The sequence below is a fragment of the Pleurodeles waltl genome, chromosome 3_1 (genome assembly GCF_031143425.1).
Source record: "Pleurodeles waltl isolate 20211129_DDA chromosome 3_1, aPleWal1.hap1.20221129, whole genome shotgun sequence".
NCBI classification, from domain to species: domain Eukaryota; kingdom Metazoa; phylum Chordata; class Amphibia; order Caudata; family Salamandridae; genus Pleurodeles; species Pleurodeles waltl.
In genome coordinates this window covers 992,293,133-992,311,646 of record NC_090440.1, presented here as the reverse complement: position 1 = coordinate 992,311,646, position 18,514 = coordinate 992,293,133, and the positions used below count along the sequence as shown (strand labels likewise).

The 18,514-nt window shown below is 43.0% G+C and overlaps 1 protein-coding gene across 2 annotated transcripts in view; it reads left to right on the top strand.

The window, feature by feature from the left end:
• Nucleotides 1-1,528: 1,528 nt before the first annotated feature.
• Nucleotides 1,529-18,514, top strand: part of LOC138284884 (peptide methionine sulfoxide reductase MsrA-like) — a 169,693-nt gene continuing 152,707 nt past the window's right edge. The window contains exon 1 of one of the 2 annotated variants that reach the window (XM_069224127.1): nt 1,529-1,636. Coding sequence is in view for 1 of the 2 variants with exons in the window: in XM_069224125.1 (XP_069080226.1) it covers nt 14,836-14,908 (73 nt within the window). In the remaining variant the exon portion in view is untranslated. Of the gene's footprint in view, nt 1,637-14,728; nt 14,909-18,514 lie in introns of those variants that run through there. The other variant, XM_069224125.1, reaches the window with a different exon arrangement.

Here is an 18,514-nt window from a genome sequence, read left to right as displayed (position 1 = left end):
AATGCCTTTGATGTGCGGGATGACTTTAAAATGTTTCTGTGAAGTGCACATGTCCCCTTTTCAGCCCAGCCTTGGCTACAGACTATCAGTGGGAGGCAATCAGCCCCTTTGTGAGGGCCCTGGCCACTACCATTTGAGATGTAAGTGGGAGCTCTCCCCAACCTCCTCCACGGGAAGACCCATCACTGTGCAGGTGAATGCAGATACAGCTGAGAATCCTCTATTGTCTGTGTCTGAAGGGAATGCACAAGTGTAGCTGTCCCCTACCCCAAGCCAAACGTGTACTGGAGATAGGCTGTAGGCACACAGGGCAGTGAAAGCAGAGAAATGCCCACTTTCTAAAAGTGGCATTTCTAAAATAGTAATAATAAATCTGCATTTAAGAATTGAGAGGATTTATTATTAGCATTCTAATGGTACTAAACATGATGCAGCTACTCCTGTAAAATAAGAAATCACATCTTATAAGTATTAGAAGGAATTCCCAATGATGACCTATTAGAGGGGCAGGCCTCACAGTAATGAACAACAACTTTGGGAGTTTTTCATTACCAGGACATGAAAAACTTAAAACTACCTGCCCTGCCTTTCACTTACATGGCACCCTGGCATATGGTCTACCTATGGCCTACTTTATGTCAGGCTCTTACCAATACTTTTTTTACAGGAGTCAAATGGGCACGACAAAGATTCCTGACTTCCCTGTTGGTCAATAAGACCACAAAAGTTAAAGATCCGGCCTGACCCACTGGGGCGAAGGGGCGGAAGCAGACGTTCACCAGAATGTCACCTGGGGACTTCTGAGTTGCCTTGTCTCTTATAGATTCTACAAAATAAAACAACAATATTTTAGAACTAAGTAATCATAAATGGGAGTAGACTATTAGGAGGAAGAACTGATTCTTAGATTAACTAATGTCCCTTCCTTCATCTATCAGGTGCACTGATATATCCACACGTGCCTTCAAAGAACTACAATTAAAATCTCCTAGTAACCAAACATATATACATATATTTTTATATATACATTTTGACCTGGTATCACTCACACATAACTATATGTATTCTTGTTTGTGTAGAATTTCTGTTTTCAATAATACGTAAGTTGCTCAAAAACAGAATAAAATAAATAAACAGATCATCTCATTCTTGAGTACATGAGAGAATACATGAACATAAATAATCAAATGCTAAACAAATATAAATGCTTAGTGGAATCGTTTATACTCAGGTTCCAAACTAATGTCCAAGGCCTTTCCAAAAGTGAACAGATGATCTTAAATATTTGTTTTTGAACAAATGATACTGAGAGTCATTAATGCTAAAGCTTTTTCTTATTTCTTTCTTTCTTCCAGGCTTTTCAACAGCAAGGACACATAACTCAAAACATCTGATCCAACAGATATCCATCAGATAAGTAGGTTCTATAAACAGTTCACAAGCGCCATAAGCATGTTACCAAGGTTGAAGAGTTTCTAGCTTTTCAACGTTGTATTTTCTTTTTGTCTTTTAGAGCGGAATGACTTCCGACTGAAATTTTGAGAAAATAAAGCATGATGGACCAAATGCAGGAAAAGGATGAACCTAACACCAGTACCATGAGGAGCAGAGGACGCGGAGAATGCCTAGACAGCAGGTAAGAGAAAGACCAAAAGCCGACTTCTGGAACAACAAGCAGTCATTTGTGGTGCAGCGCGCAGCATTAAGGGCTTCGTGCTCCACCAATTAAAGGGACTGGTCGCTCGGGGCGCTGCACATGCAGCGCGCCTGGCAATTTAGAAGTGACTTATATGTAAGCAAGGGGGCCTTTAAGGCTTGACCAGAGGTTTTAATTGTCAAGTCAGAGTGGCAGTGAAACTGCACACAAAAGCTCTGTGGTGCCAGGCCCGAGACAGGTGTACAGGGCTATGTAAGCGGGTGGCACAATCGGGGTTTCAATCCCACTAGTAGCATTAAGTTTAAAGGCCCTGGTTATAAGGTATACAACCTCACAAGGGATTTACATGTGAATTAAATATACCAATTGTGGATACACCAATTTTACCATGTTTAGGGGAGAAGCACATGCACTTTAGCACTTGTTAGCAGTGGTAAAGTGTTCAGAGTCCTAAGGCCAACAAAAGGATACAGCAGCAAAACAGGAGGTAAAAGGCAAAACGTCTGGGGTAAGACCACCCTAATGATGCCAGGTCTAGCACTAGCGCAAAACTGGTCCTGCATTGCTTGTCTTCCAGGGAAGGGAGGATCTGGCCTGGTAGTTTGGTCTTGACTGTTCCTTTTGGAGTAGGGTCAAGACTGAATTGCATATGCAGGGTCCCAACTGAGGCAGCATGGTGTGCAAAATAGCAATGGACTGGGATGTGGGCTGAGTGATTACCAGCGGTTGAGATGAATTCAAGGATTCCATCCATCACTTTTTTGTATACATCAGACTGGTGTGGCAGAAGCCAGTAACGAGTCTGGGAGGAAGCAGTTGTTGGATCACCAGGTAATCATGACCTCTAGTAGCACGCAGGTGCTTCAACTCACTACGGCCTAATAGTTTCTCTCCACTTCGCTTCAGTCGCTAGCCCCACTGCTATTATGTTAGCATGAGCCAGCATCCAGTCTGGAAGGAGGTAGAACTTGGTGCTCACGAGCTGCAACATCACCAGAAGCTTCAGCATCACTCACAGCACTATTTTGCTGGCTTCTGCCACCCTTATCAGCATCAGTCCCCCTCTCTTGGTATAAACACGTACATGACCAGATTGATGGAAGACGCAGTAAGCATTCTACTGTCTGTCTTAGAAATGCCGCATGTCAATCACAAATTGTAAGGGAAATCCTCTCACTTGAGATAGCCAGTGCATCATGGTGTTGACATTAATTGCCAACCGTTGTTCTAGAGACTGGATTATATTAATCATAGAAACAGCTAAAGAAATGATAACTATTTTGGAAAAAGAGATCAGCCAACTTGAAAATAAAATCAAACAGACAGATACGGTAGAGGATGCAAAGAGAAAATTGAAGGGGTCATTGAAAAAACAGAGGCATATCATGAGTATTTGCTCAAAAGGAAAATATACAAACTTAAAAAAGATCTAAGAATCTTTTCACAAGAAAGAGTATATCCTTACCTTCGTGTAGATTTCTATTCAGAAGAGCTATCCAGAGAGGCCAGCTTCACTCCAAATTCCTCACGAGTAAGGAGAGGTACTTTCTCAGATACCTCTGAATCTGATGGTGAGGTTGGTTCCAATAGACATGACTTCCCGAGGGAAGTAAGATCACAGAATATGTGGGATGCAAATTCTTTTTTAGACTATTGAAGAGGCAGGAACAGCTCCCTGAGAAGACAACAGAACAGAGGCAGAGGGAGGCCTTATTATCAGTCGGATCAGTTCCATCAGTATCTGCAGACACGAAAACATCAGTATTGGAAAGCATAGATGTTTCAAAAGCTCTACCTGTCTTTAATTTGCACAATTTATCACAGTCAGCTATGGATCTCTTAAAGAAAGGTCTCTTGTTTGTTCCTAGTCAGAGGGTTAACAAATTTGAACTTGTCAAAGATATTCAAGCCTTTTTTAGTAAGATCAGGCTAAACAAATTCTTCTCTAATAGAGAAGTTCAACTGGACAATATCATTTCAGGCCTTAGACCTAAATCCACTTTTATTCCTGGTCTGGACACAGTTGGTCCAGAAGCAGCCATTTTTGAAAAAATAGTTATGAGTAAAATCAATAAGGCTTTAAGAGTTGTTTCCCCTCCTTCTTCTAATCTTACAATAGTACAACAGACCACTTTAAGAGAGCTTCAACAGAATAGGCTAAACACCATTAATCCTTGTGATAAAGGTGGAGGTATAGTTGTTATGGATACTGAAAGATACAAACATAAGATGAAAACTATGCTGGCCATTGAGGATCACTTAAGTAAAATTCGAGGTAATCCATCCATGCAGATTAATTCTGGAATTAAAGCCCTCTGTGAAGAAGGTATACAAAATGGTTATATCTCTAGAAGTGAGTTCAATTTCCTTACAGGTGGGAATCTTAAACATCGAACTATATATGGAGTACCTAAGACTCATAAAAAGAATGAAGAGTCTCCTTTAATGCCCATTGTGTCCACTATAGGCTCAGCCACCGAGCCTTTATCTAAATACATTGATACTTTCTTAAAACCTTTAGTTCACGAGTTTCCATCGTACATTAAAGACACGTCACATATGATTTCCATAGTAGTGGAAGGTTTACCTTTTGACCCTAATAAACACCAACTAGTCACCTTGGACATTGAGGCTTTATATACCAATATCCCACAAGATGGTGCCTATAAAGCTGTTGAGAAAGTACTCAGGGAAACAACCTCTCAGATGCCTATTAATTTAATCCTTAGCTGCTTAAAGATTGTGTTATGGGAAAACTATTTTGAATTTGATGGAAATATATTTAAACAAATAAAAGGGGTCAGCATGGGAGCAGCCTGTGCCCCTAGTGTGGCGAACATTTTCATGGGACTTTTCGAAAAGAGATTCATCTACGCTGAGGTTGCGCCTTTTTTTGAAAATGTTAAACATTGGGCACGCTATATAGATGATATTTTCTTTATGTGGGAAGGAGATAGAGATGCCTTACAGGAGTTCGTTGAATGGCTTAATCTGTGGGATGATAATTTGAAATTTACTCCTAATATCAGTAACCAGCAGGTGGAATTTTTGGATATTCTCATATATGGAGATCAAGGACAGCAACAGGTGTCTTTGTATACTAAGCCTACAGCTCGCACTACTTTACTATATTTTGAGAGTTACCACCCGAGATGCCAACGCCAAAGTATTCCATCTAGCCAGTTTTTAAGGATTAAGAGGAACTGCAGTGAGATAACTGAATATGACAAACATTTTAATTATCTAAAAGAGAAATTCCTCCCGAGAGGATATCCTAGAAGATTGATTAGATACGCATATAAGAGAGCCAAGTAGTACAACGAGAGACCATGTTTGAAGGAAGACAGAAGAAGGAACAACAAAGGTTAGTGTGTGTGAGATCAAGCATTCCAATATTAATAATGAAAACAGAGGAATAATTAATACACAATGGAATTTATTGAACAGCAATGAAGGGAATGATTATCTTCCTCTTCCACTGTTCAAATACAAGAGAAATTCCAATCTAAAAGACAAATTGTTTAAAGCTAGGTTTCCCTTGGAAAGTACATATATTAAGAAAAGTATAACTGGAACTAATCCTATCTTAGGAAATCATAGATGTGGACAGTGTAATGCTTGTTCACTCACAGGCTGTAGTATCTGATCATTTGGTATATAATAACAGAGACATTAGTCTGAAAACCATGACCAATTGTAAAAGCAGTAATGTAATTTTCTGCATTTTCTGTCCTTGCAATTTAGGCTATGTGGGGGAAAGAGGAAGAGAGTTTAGAACTAGATTAAGCGAACATAAACCAGCTATAAGGAATCTTAGATTCCAAGCCACACTTGAGTTTCATTGCAGTGAACAGCAACATACAGAGAGTGACCTCAAATGGACCATTTTGGAAAAAACTGACCTGCTAAAATGTACTGATTCAGATGCATATAGAAGGAAACGTGAGGTCTTTTGGATTTTTTACTTGAATACAGTGGAGAGGGGTCTGAATGGTAGAAATCCTTGGGAAAGTGTATTTTAGATGCAGTTTTATTAGAATTTCTAGTCACTGACTCATCTCCTTTGAGGTGATTTTGTGTAGGCAGTGATAAATTTCATTGTGGTTGTTTTTCACCCCTTCTCAATACAATATTTTGATCTCAGATAGTGGGAACATACCAATTTTTTGGGGTTGCGTTTCCACTTCTCTTTGACCCTTTTTCTACCCAGACATTTTATGAGTATTTTTACCATGGTTGTCTCTATAGGCAGGTTATTTTTGTAGATGCTGGTTGAATTATGGGTTAGATGATCGTACCTATAGTTCTCAGGTACTAGGACTGTTTTTTAAGTAGGTATGTTATATAGTCGATTATTCATCTTTATAATTATTTGGACATTCCTGTAGTAGTATATCTGTACTATATGTTTTTTTGTGTAGAATATAGGTACTCTGAGGCTTAAGCTCTAATTACACTCTTTGCTTATAGTGGTATAGATAGAACTGGCTCTACACTCAATTGCAACATGGCAGCCATATTTTGACGTTTTTTATCTGTTTGGATGGAATAGACCGCTGTCTATTGCGCTGACCGGGTGCACGTATTTACGTGATACCGGGTGCAGCAAGAACTCGTTTGCTACCTTAGCTAGAGGTTGTGGGAGATTACAGACCACGCATTTCTTCAAAAGGGACCATCGGTTATCTGTATTCATAAGGGGCGACCGCCTTGACTAGTTACGCGATTCCCATTGTTTGCAGCACGTGTAGGAACAGTGAGTACAGCTTGTTAAACATGGTTGGATGAGTTTGAGCATAGTGCAGAATTCTTGTGAGACTATAGACGCTTGATTATATACATATGTTTTTTGGATGTTGTTATTTGTAAGCATATGTTAATTTACTATACTGTAGTTATGGTCAATGACTTCTTTCACTATGACACATTAGTAAAGTTAGGCTATATTTAATGAGAACATCATGGGCATCTCTTGGAATGTTAACCTAACATTTTTTGTTTTTTTGACTGCTTTCCTAGCACATCTAGGTCTTACTGGGGGTAGAAAGTTTTTCATAACATATCTTCATATTATTAGAGACAATAAATTAAAAAGCCCCCTGTCTAAAGTTCACCCTGTTTGACTTCGTTCCTTTTAGAGTCTACACTATTCTTGATGTATCTTATACATACAGTACAATTGATGTAGGCCACATGCTGTGCCCTGTTCTGCATAATAAGTATGAGATGGGTTGATATTAGTAGGTGAGCTCTCATAGTCTTCCCTATTGGTTCTCTCTATGTTTATTTTTATTTCTAGTAGTACAATTTGCATTTTTTGGGATCATTTTGGGTTTTCCATCTGTCTCTTTATTAGCTCTATTTAGTCGCCTAATTGGGAGATTCACTTCAGGATGTTGCATGCATATCTCTATAGGACACATGTATTATTAACTAATAACACAGATGATAGAGGATTTTTTTATGTCTTTTTATTTTTATTTTATCTTGGTGTATCTAATCTAAATACTGGGTGTGTGATGTATTTGCACAAATCAGACTTTGGACTGAGCAGTTTATTCATTATTTTTCCTTTATTAATTCATATAGAGATTAACTTTATGGATGGGACCTCTCTTTCTGTACATTTTAACTAACTTTGGAATATATTTGTGCCCTGAAGAGGGTGTGTGACCTGCTGGCCAGATTATACCAAAACGTACGTCAGCACGTTATCTCACTAGGAGGTGTTTGGAAGTTCCGGGACTGTGAATTTGATGTACAAGATTTCTACAATTTATACAGCAAAAGACTACACATAGAGGAAACAATAAAATAAATCTTCAAGGATTAGTTGGAATTGGAGATGTATTCTGGTCATTGGATGGCATTTAGTTATATTCAGTTTATCTTATATACAAAGTATATGATGGACAATAGTGCCCTCTCTAGTGGAACATCTTGATGATGTAAGTACTGACTAAGCAATTTTTCTATGTTATCTATTTTTTATTGATGTATGTGTGTGGTATACTTAGGTATGAATGATTGTAGAGAGAGAGTTTTCTATTTTGTCCTTAGAGCACTCTTGCATATATAGATATTAGTGATTAATATTAAAATAATTCTATACATTATTTGAAATAGTTTAGTTTCTATGTATGTGTATATATTTCATGTTCAACGCTGATTATCTTTTTCAGGATTCTTGTCGGAACCTTTGTAGGAGGTGGGTTATTTTCGCTTTTTCTTCTGACATTGTAGCCATCTAAATGAAGAGAATCCTCTCATAATTCAACAGGATTAGCCTGCAGGAGAAAAATGTTTGATCAAGACATCATGAAATAATGCTTCTAATGGACATCTTTTGTCCATTGCTTCTCTAGCGAATCATGCCACTGGTTACACTGCTACTCACACAGGCAGCATACAATTAGGCCGGGGCAGAGTAAACGGAGTATGGCTCAGTGGAATTCCATGGAGTTGAAAAAAACTAGTCAGCCAGGCCTGACCCTGCTTAGCATTTCCGAGATCAGGCAAATTCAAGAGGGTCGTAGGCAGTGAAAACTGTTGTTTCAGGCCTCTTGTGCACCGGCCTTTCCCAAGAGGCCTGAAACTGCAGCTTTCACTGCCTACGGCCCTGGCCTGAATTCAGGCCAGGGCTGTTTCAGCCCTTGTTTGTGCACCAGTGTGCACAAACAACGACAACAAAAGAAAGAGACAAGGACTTACCTGGGTCTTCCCGGGGGTCCTCCTCTCCTCATCGTCCGATGGTGTAGAGTCTTCTTTTCTTCAGCAGCTGCCTCCTGTACTCCGGTGCACGCTGCAGCACAGTTATGGGATGCACAGCGCAAGCGCAGTCTGTTTGCGCTTATGCTCTGCAGCCATACTGGGATGCAGCTCACACCAGGTGAGCTCTGCTGAGGGGACATCGTGAAGGAGGTGAGCTGCAATGAGAGACGCAGCTGGAGAAGGATTTCATTGGTTCTTCCATTCCCCAGGGTGGCCATTATCCATAAGACAGAAAAAGAGCCAGAGGGTCAGTTGGTTCTCTTTGTGGAGAGGTCTGCTGCTTGGGTTGTGCCCTTGCTAAAATATTAAGCCAGGAAGGGATGATTCAGCATGTAGCACCCATTATGCTACTCATGGTCTATTGTGAGTGCATAGTCGTTCACTAGAGGCTGCGAGAACCATTGCTTGTGTCCAGCCTAGGATTCTTCCATACAAAAGAGGGCCAATTTGCAGAGTGAGTTTGAAGACTATCAGCGTCACCCTGGTGATGGTAACTTAGGGTCTGAACATCTGCGGTCATTGTGGGTACCCAACTCTGGCTAATTTCTCCGGATAATCGCAAAATCTTCATTTCTTCCTCAGAGGATCCGAAGACACATATTTCCATTACTGAAGTCCTTTTAGCAGACCTAGTAATCACTGCCCACAATCTTTTCAGACTAGACTGTGCCACCAGCATCTTCCTGGGGAACCTTCGTTGCCTCCAGGGGATCCAGAACACTTCTGCACCTTTACCCGTTGGACAAAACCAATATCACTGCATTTACAAGCACTGTGTTGGCTCCCAGAAGCCAGGCGGTGCTTTACATCGCCTACCGAATAATCACAGGTTTGGTTCTCCTCTATAGCGACAAATGCTCTGAACTACAAACCTAAGAGGAAGCTCCACTCAAAAGTGGTTCTTTTGGTCACGAGCCCCAGGCATAGAAAATGTCTGATGGATAGCAGCACTTACATTCAAGCAGCTAAGCTTTGAAGATTGCAACTGCTGCATTCCCGGAAAGCAGTCAGGCTATCTCTGGTCCTACAATTTCCACACAATCTCTATATTACGAGTTGTTTTGATTTTTTGTTTTTTTTTGTTGCTTTTAGTAACTCGCTCAGCATGACTCTGACATAATAATGCTGTTCTGCACTCTCATCCTGGACCTTCCACCTTACCATAAAAAGAACTGCACAGCCGAACCATAGCTTGCACCTAATCTGAAACATATGAGACAGGACAACTATGCTTGCAAATACAGGCCTTGACCTCAAGCCAACAGAACGCTTCAACATCCCCAAGGATTGAACCAGCGGAGGTTTGTATATCATTTATGAACAAACAACTCTTTCCTCCTTTTTCTCTTCCACACAGTAGGTTACAAGACTGCAACATCACATCACAGCAACTTTTGTGGGTCCCTTTCAGAACCTCTCGCACAACACAGCAAACCAGAACAACACAACCTTTAGTGCATGCTCCAGCTTATACCAGACCAAACAAAATGACAAACAAGCTCTGGCCAGAGCTGCCGGCTTTGGATATGGGGATCCAGGCTCGAGTCTCTGCATCGGCTCAACATCCTGTGACTCTGGGCAAATCACTTAGGTGGTCATTCTAACCCTGGCGGTAAAAACCGCCAGGGCGAATGACCGCGGTAGCACCGCCAACAGGCTGGCGGTGCACCGCTGGGCATTCTGACCGCGGCGGTTCAGCCGCGGCCAGAAACGGAAAGTCGGCGGTGTACCGCCGACTTTCCGCTGCCCTTGAGAATCCTCCATGGCGGCGGAGCGCGCTCCGCCGCCATGGGGATTCTGACACCCCCTACCGCCATCCTGTTCCTGGCGGGTCTCCCGCCAGGAACAGGATGGCGGTAGGGGGTGCCGCGGGGCCCCTGGGGGCCCCTGCAGTGCCCATGCCAATGCCCCCGTAAGAGGGCCCCAAAAAGAATTTCAGTGTCTGCCTAGCAGACACTGAAATTCGCGACGGGTGCTACTGCACCCGTCGCACTCCAGCAACTCCGCCGGCTCCATTCGGAGCCGGCTTCATCGTTGCTGTGTCTTTCCCGCTGTGCTGGCGGGCGGCCTTTTGGCGTCTTTTGGTGTCTTGTGACCGCGGTGCGGTCATTTGGCGGTAACCGCATGGCGGGCGGCGACCGCCGCCCGCCGCGGTTAGAATCACCGCCTTAATCTCCCTAAACATGAATATGTTCTTGTGTAATGTAACTGGTGCTCATGTAAAGATCTCCAATACCTTCGGATCGAGTTTGTGTTGTATAAAACTGCAAAAAGAACAAGCATTTGCAATGCAATGGGTCTCGTGTTTGCTTGAGTTAGAGCTATTAGCATTGTAAACTCCTAACTGGACTTTTCTTGCCACATAAACTGAAAAGAAAAGTAAAACAGTTTCACATAAGCGAGCCGACGGTCACTATTAGCGTGAAGGAGCCAGAAAAGGAAACAGAAATTTGTTTGCAGTGAAATGTATGGGCAAAACTGCAATTATTCATGTAACGGCAAAAGTGCAATTATCCATGAAACTGGCAAAAGTACAATTATCTATGTAACAGGGTCAATGTCATGCAAAACGCAGGACTACTGCCCAGCGAGATCGCTCTGCCTATGAAATAAATGGAAAAAGTAGTCCAGTACCCAAACGGAAAACATTGAGCTGGTGCACTCGAGGAGGGCTAAACACCGGAAAAGGCATGACAGATGCATATCTTTCACTAATCAAGTCAAGCAAATTTTAAAAGGCAAGCCCACAAACCAACCAAACTGATGGGTGTGGTTACAAGCCCGTACAAAGCTAACAACAGGGACAGAGTGCTTTGTGCACTCAACCCTAAAAAACACAATTGGACGGTGCAGGAGCTTGGACCTCAAACTAATCAGACAATGCCAACAGAGGCTATAGAGCAAGACCATAGGCAGCACCATGCGGTACCAATGTTAACACAGTACAATAAGTGGTACAGGTGTGCAATTTGTTCTCTGAAACTTTTCTGATTTGCTCACCCACTACTTTGGAACTCGGATGGAGGGATCCACAAAAGTTATGTTAAACTTTAAACATTTCACAGGGCCAGAACACAAAATCATGATGTTTGCATAGAAAAGTGAAAGAGAAGCTTAATTTTCTTGTTGACCAATATGCACATGCAGTCTGCAGCTGTGAGTGGCACCGATGCCACATAAACAAACTGTATCAAAGTCAGTAGGTCGCACCTTTGAAAGGGTTTAGCTGACATTTTGGCTTTACAAATAGACCTACGTGTGACATCACCTCGGTGCATCTATGCATCTTGATGCTGCAGATGCCTTTTTTTACTTATTGTTCGAAGATGGTGGATGCCCTTCTTGGAGCAGAACATTAAACAATATTAGAAAGTGCACAAAGCCACAATATTGAAAATAAGAGAGGCCTGGTAGCAAATTGCAGCTTTGGGCCATCCAAAAAAGTAGAAATGTGAAAAAACATGTTGGGAGGTTGGGGGAATAATGGAGGAAAGAGGGTGGGAAATTAATTGAACACCTCCGATCAATATAGAGCTACAAAAATGAGGGCAGGAGAAATATGGTGGAGGTGGGAGAGGATTACATGGGGGAGGGAGCCCTATCAGGAGGAGCAATAGAGGAGCTGGAGGAAAGCAACATAGAGTTTGTACAGGAGTCAGGTATGTGAGGGTCAAAGCAGACACAGGACAAGCGAGTAAAAAAACACACAAGCAAGCTCTCCAATGCATTGCTGAAAGCAAAACAAACAGGCATTGACAAAGTCAACAGATATGGGTTTATTGTGATAAGGAATGCAGTGTTATTACATCAGAGTGAGACACTCAAGAGCAAGCCAGTAGGAGTGAACAGAGAGGGCTGTAGTTGTAAAGTAGTCTCTCTTCCACTTCAATAGAAGCACTGGAGTAGAAATGGAAGGATACACCTAAACAGACAATAGCACTAGGTGAGAAAGAAATACTCCACCGAGCAGAACCAAAACACGAGTGACAAAGTCTCCAATCAATTACTGAAACAGTCTAGTTGAAAAAAGCCAGTGGTTAAAGGGGGCAGACCCAAACCAGTTCTATGTATATTGCTATCAATAGGTCAGACATCTGCACTACAAAACCTCAGACTTAAAAAAAAGTTCCCCGATCTCAAGTAGAGGAAGGATACAAGTTGTCCATTCAAAAGTTTGGTAACGGTAAAGAAGCTATCCTTTAGAGTAGGGGCAAATACAAGAATCAGAGAAAAGGTAATTAAATAGGAAGCCAGCAAATGAGACTGACAAGTCAACAAATGAAAAGCAATGGACTGACCTAAAGCCCAATGAAAATAAACTCCAGCTTTCAATATTAGTATGATACACAATTAAGGACACATTTACAAGAAAGTGGCACTTTTCCTTTGTTGCCCCTGCCCCACATAATTACACCATGATTGTGCCGTATTTACAATACGGCACACCATGGTGGTCGTTAGGACAATAGCGCCAAAAGCTTTGACCCTATTGTGATGCTTTGCTGCACTAGCATCAAAAATGTTGATGCTAGTGCAGCAAAGCAAAGTGAGGCCTATTGGTTAAAATGGGTGCATCATTTTAACTCCTGCTCTGAGCAGGTATTAAAATGACGGAACAAATGGTGCAGTGAAATGTTGTAAATTTCACTACACCATTTTTTTGCCCCCCTTGCATACATTATGCCTGGTGCAGTCAGAATGTGGTGCAAGGGTTTACAAAGTGGTGCAATGCAAGCATTGCGCAACTGTAAATATGGCGTGGGAGAAAGGCCTCCTTAGCGCAATGTAAGCGTAAAACAAATTATACTAGGGCAGCGCAAGGTGGCGCTGGGGGCTTGTAAATATTCCCCTAAGACTTTCAACACCATGATAGACCTAAAAACTACAGGTTTATCTGTAGACACTACAAGACAGAAGAGCCAAGGAAGACAGAAAGAAAGACTTGTTCCTGGACTTCGCAAACAACTTGGCACTGAAAGGGTTAATAGCATAATCATCCTGCTGAGATGTGGAAGTGCTGTCCCAATAATGGAATCAGGGCCTGCCTGGGAGGTGCTGGCTGTTACACTTGATGGCATTGTTGTTACAGCCCCCTTAAAAGTCAGTGGAGTCCAGGTTAGAAACACTAGGGTTGCCTCTGAATGTATTTCCCCCCCAAAACTGTATTTGACAGACCACCTTGCAGACAGGCAACATCAATGCCATATAAATGGCTATCACCGGACTCACAAGAGCACTTGACACAACGCGCACTAACCTCCAACAGAACACACAGCACATTGGACAGATCTCCTAAATCACACCAAACGCAATCCTCGACAATCGCTTATGCATAACTTGCCATCAAGTTCATGTAGCTAGCAAACTCAGCGGAATCACCCATGCAAACATGTATTTTCGAATCTTTCAGATAAAATGTAGCTTAATCGAACCACAGCCTTAATGACTAGAACATTGCATTAGAGTGTTTTACCTTGCCAGTGATTCAATCTGGAAAACAACCTGCGCAGGCCACGCTCTGAACAAGCACCATTCCAGTTCAGGGAAAAGCTGCAAAGCCATGCAGCCATCAACACACATAACACAACTGAAAGGACTTTAGCAGGAGCACATGCATTCCAGTTTCACATTAACCAACACCAGCCTTTACTAAACCAGACTCTTAAAAAAACTCCACTAACCACACACAACCACTTCTCCATACACCACTGGTGCACAGAAAGGGGAGATGTTCCGGTGAAATAACTTAATTTCCCTCAATCTAAAAAAATAATCTGACCAGTGCCATTGGGCCGAGTTTGCGGTATATAAAACTGCAAACAAAAAAAACTGAAGGAAGTCACAAAAACCCTTCAAAAAGTGCGCCCTACGAAAGAAAGCACTACGAGTCCACACTAAAGGGAGCGGACGCTGAACAAATGTTAATAGTGCTTTTGCTGTGCATAAGCTAATTTAATGCACTATGTACCATTTACCAGCGAGCAGCTCAGTACAGAGGTGCATGCGCTGTGGGGCAAGCATGCCAAGGGGTGCAAGAGTGGCAAAGTCCGAAGGAATAAACAAGAATGTCGGCCCTTAAGACGAAACGCCTTCGGCTGAGCTTTGACCCCCTGTCAGCAGCACTTACGCTGCTCTGGGCGCTGTACCAGCGGGGGAGGGGCCGTGCATGTCACCCATCTCGGCTAGGTGTAGGCCTTCTGGTCCCAGCCAAGGCCAGCTCCTGGCCCGATCTCCCCTTACCCTCGCGTTCCTCCAGGGCGGACTGTGCGGGGTCCGCCCTCTGCGGTGATTGAGTGATGTGTGGAACCAGGTATAAAAGCACGCGGTGCCCATTTCCACCGAGGCGGTGAGTCTAACACGTTCCTCCTAGCGTCCAGAAGACAACCCACGCGCCCTAAACCGCAAACATGCCCAGCAAGACCGTCCTGCCCATGAAGGAGGAGGCACTGCCCGGCCGCGCCGAGAAACTACAGGTGGCAGGTAAGGATGGGCCATTCCAGGCGCGTTTTTACGAAGCGCTTGTGCATTCACCATTTTAAGCGTTATCCCGATTTAGGCAGATTACCCAACGGACTTTTGCTCAAGTCACCACAATTTGGTGACAGTACAGCGACCTCAGGTTAACCAGGTGGCGTGCAGGTCTCGTCCAGACTGGCCATTTCAGTTTTGCACTTCCCTTCACGGATGTAGCAGTACTAATAACTGGAATGCTAGGGACAAAATACAAACAGTGACAAAGCCACTGAGTCCGGCGTTGGCTGCTAGCATTTTGATTCTGCCAATGATTGTTGAGTTTTTCCATGTGTGGTTTTTTTTGCGGACCTTTATTGTTGTGGGACTTCCTGGCTTTCGACAATATGAGAACAAAATGGCTAAAAACAGTATTTTTGGGAGTCTCAAAAAGTACACTTCGCTAGAGTAGTCCCTAGCACTGAGGAGAAGTACTTTGTGGGCATATTTCTCATTTTTAAAGAAAAAATATAAAATCAAAATATCATGGTTAACTTCAGACTTGAAAAAAGCAGCAGCAGATGAGTGACTGACCTGGGTCAGTTCACATGCTCGTTGGGACAGACACGTTCTTGAAATTGTGGAGCTAAGCAGCCAATGTTCGGCCCATCCTGCGGGTCCTCACGCATCCCATGAAGGGCTGAGTGTGAACCAGCACGCCATCTTCCAAGAGCTCTACATTTTCTTGTGCCGCACGTGCTGCGTAATGAATCACTTTTTGCGCGTATGTCCATTTAGGCTGTAGGGCTGGTGTTTATGAAAAGTGCTGAATTGAGAGCATTATGCACTGGCAGCCAGTGGTGATAACGCAAAATGATGGAGCCCCCTGAAGAATATGATGAGGGGCTACAGGGTCTCCAATATCTCACAGATATTCATTGGTTTTGGGGTGAATGGGGCTTTTGAAAGATTACCCCCCCCCCCCACCAGAAGGACTGCAGGGTCCTGTGTTACGCCCCCTGCTGACATCTTACACACCAGTGGCAGATCCTCCCTCTGACCACCAATGCCAATGCATCACACTTGCCAGTTTGCTAGGTTTCATCACACTGTCAACTTGTGTCAGCTCCCCCGTGAAACAATGTCTGCTTCTCACACTATCACCACTGCTAGCTTCTCACACTGCATGTCAGTGCCAACTCTCCACATTACTCACCAGTGTAAACCCCTTGCCACCAGTGATAGCTCCTTACCCAGCCCACCATTGAGAGCGTGCCCACTATCCAATACTGCTAGCTTCTCCCACCACCCACTGGGACCAGCCTTTAACACCACATGCACCAACTTCTTACCCTGCCTACGAGTGCTAAATCCTTAGAGGGCCTTTAAGTGGCAACTCCTCACATTGCCTTACAGTGTCTATTACATATACAGTCGATCAGTGCTAACCCCTCATAAGACTCTTAAGTGGCAGCTCCCCACCATGCTTGCCACTACGAATGCCTGTCACTTTCCACAAGTGCAAGTACCACAGACTGCTCACCTGTGCCAGCTCCTGACGTTGCCTGCCAGTACAAGGTCCTCACACTGCCAGTAGGAGCCAGCTTCTCACATTGCCAGCTGGTGCCAGTTTCTTGCAGTGCCCACAGGTCACACTGCTCACAGTATTTGCCTGTGCCAGCTCTGTACACTACCTACAGTGCCAAATCCTCACACTGTCACCGTGACAGATCTACATGCTACCAACCAGTACCAGCTTGTCATACTGCCCACTACTGCCTACTCCTGACAGTGCCTGCTAGTGCCAGGTCTTCACACTGTCTATTGATGCCTGCTTCACATATTGCTCTTTGAAGCCCCTTCCTTATGCTACCAGTGCCAGCTCCTCACACCACCCACCATTGCCCACTTTTCACACTGCCATTAAGGCGCATTTCTCACACTAGCAGTATTGCTCCTCACATTGCCAGGTGCCAATTGTTCACAGTGCCCACTGCTGCCAACTCCCTACATTACCCACCTGTGCCAGCCTCTAGCTCCTCACACTGCCCACTAGTAGACACTAGTCTTTGCCCTGTGCATTTTTATGTTTAGATTTGGTGATGTGATCCGTTGCACGCACAAACCCACCTGCTGGTGCTTCAGTGCCCTCTGGTTATGCTACTCTCTTGTCCTTAGTGAACAAAGCAATGCCCTGAGCTTGCCTGAAGGACAAGAGCACTAAGATTAAAGTTAGGGGCAGACACTTGGGGCTGGTGTGGAGAAAGATCCCTCTCCTTTTCCTAACTGGTTTATTTTAGGCTTGGACAGATGGGACTGTCGATTGTGCACTCACACACACAGGGTAGCTTCTGGGGCAGGAATGTGTGTACAGGTGTATTGATCTGTAACTCTCAGTTGAGGCTTGAGGTTAATGAAATACATTATGGGTTACACTGAGATACAATACAGGCTTAAATGGACCCATCCAGTGAAGAAATGCACTCCATTTTACCTAATCTTGTCTCACTTATGTCGTCATGCAAATAGGAAAGAACGTGTCTAGTCAGGGACTGATGTCAACACAGAACGTGGATAAAAGGACTGCATATGGAATATTGGAGGGCAGAGTAGGGAATGTGTAGCAGCCGGGTGTGTTGTACTTCGTGGTAATCTGCTGGGGTCAGATTCCCTGCAATAAAGCTTTCTTTTCTTTGTTCGGTGTGCAGTAGCTTTCTTACAATTTTTGGCGACGAGGATGGGATCCAAACCCACACGTGCTTGTCACTACAGTATATTCAGGATATTACATTTATCTAAAGAAGACAAAGAGGGATAGAGAGGGCCCCACTCAACCTATCACCCCAAGGGGGCAGGGCACCATAACAGTAATAACTAAATAAAAACCCCAGGGGGGGACACAAACTATCCACCACTCAGTCAACTACACAATCAACACAACTACCAATGATCAGTCAAAATAAAGGAAATATCTAAAAAAATATAATTTCATAATTCATCCCATAAACAACGTGTGAATAAAATGCCTCGTAAGAAGACAAATACTCAGAATAGTACTCCAAGCAGTCAACAGCAACACATAAAAATGGGAGACAAGACAGATTTCGTAGTCTATCGTTTTTTACTGTACAATGTTTGATATCTATTGTCCAATTGATTTGTATATTAAATCTCCAAATCTATTTTAGACAGTTCCAATTGGTCCAGGAATTTGTTAAAAATCAGTAAAAAATAATAGACTACGGAATGGGATTAATTATTAAATTATATTTTTTGAGATATTTCCGTTATCTTGACTGATCATTGGGAGTTGTGTTGATTGTGTAGTTGACTGAGTGGTGGATAGTTTGTGTCCCCCCCTGGGGTTTTTAGTTTGTTATTACTATTACATTTATCTAACCAGCCAGGCTTTTCGCAAGTACCATTCTGTTAAGGATTTCTTCAGATCTTACAAATCCAGGTGATTTTATTTATTTATGTCTTTTTGTTATGTATTGAATGCTATGTCTCAAAGCATTGAAGGCTATCAAGCACCAACTATAGACACACTTCCCATCCTACAGTTTTATAAACTTTTGTTTTCCTTACATGGCTTACAATAATCCATTGAACCTAACACCACTCCAACCATTTATT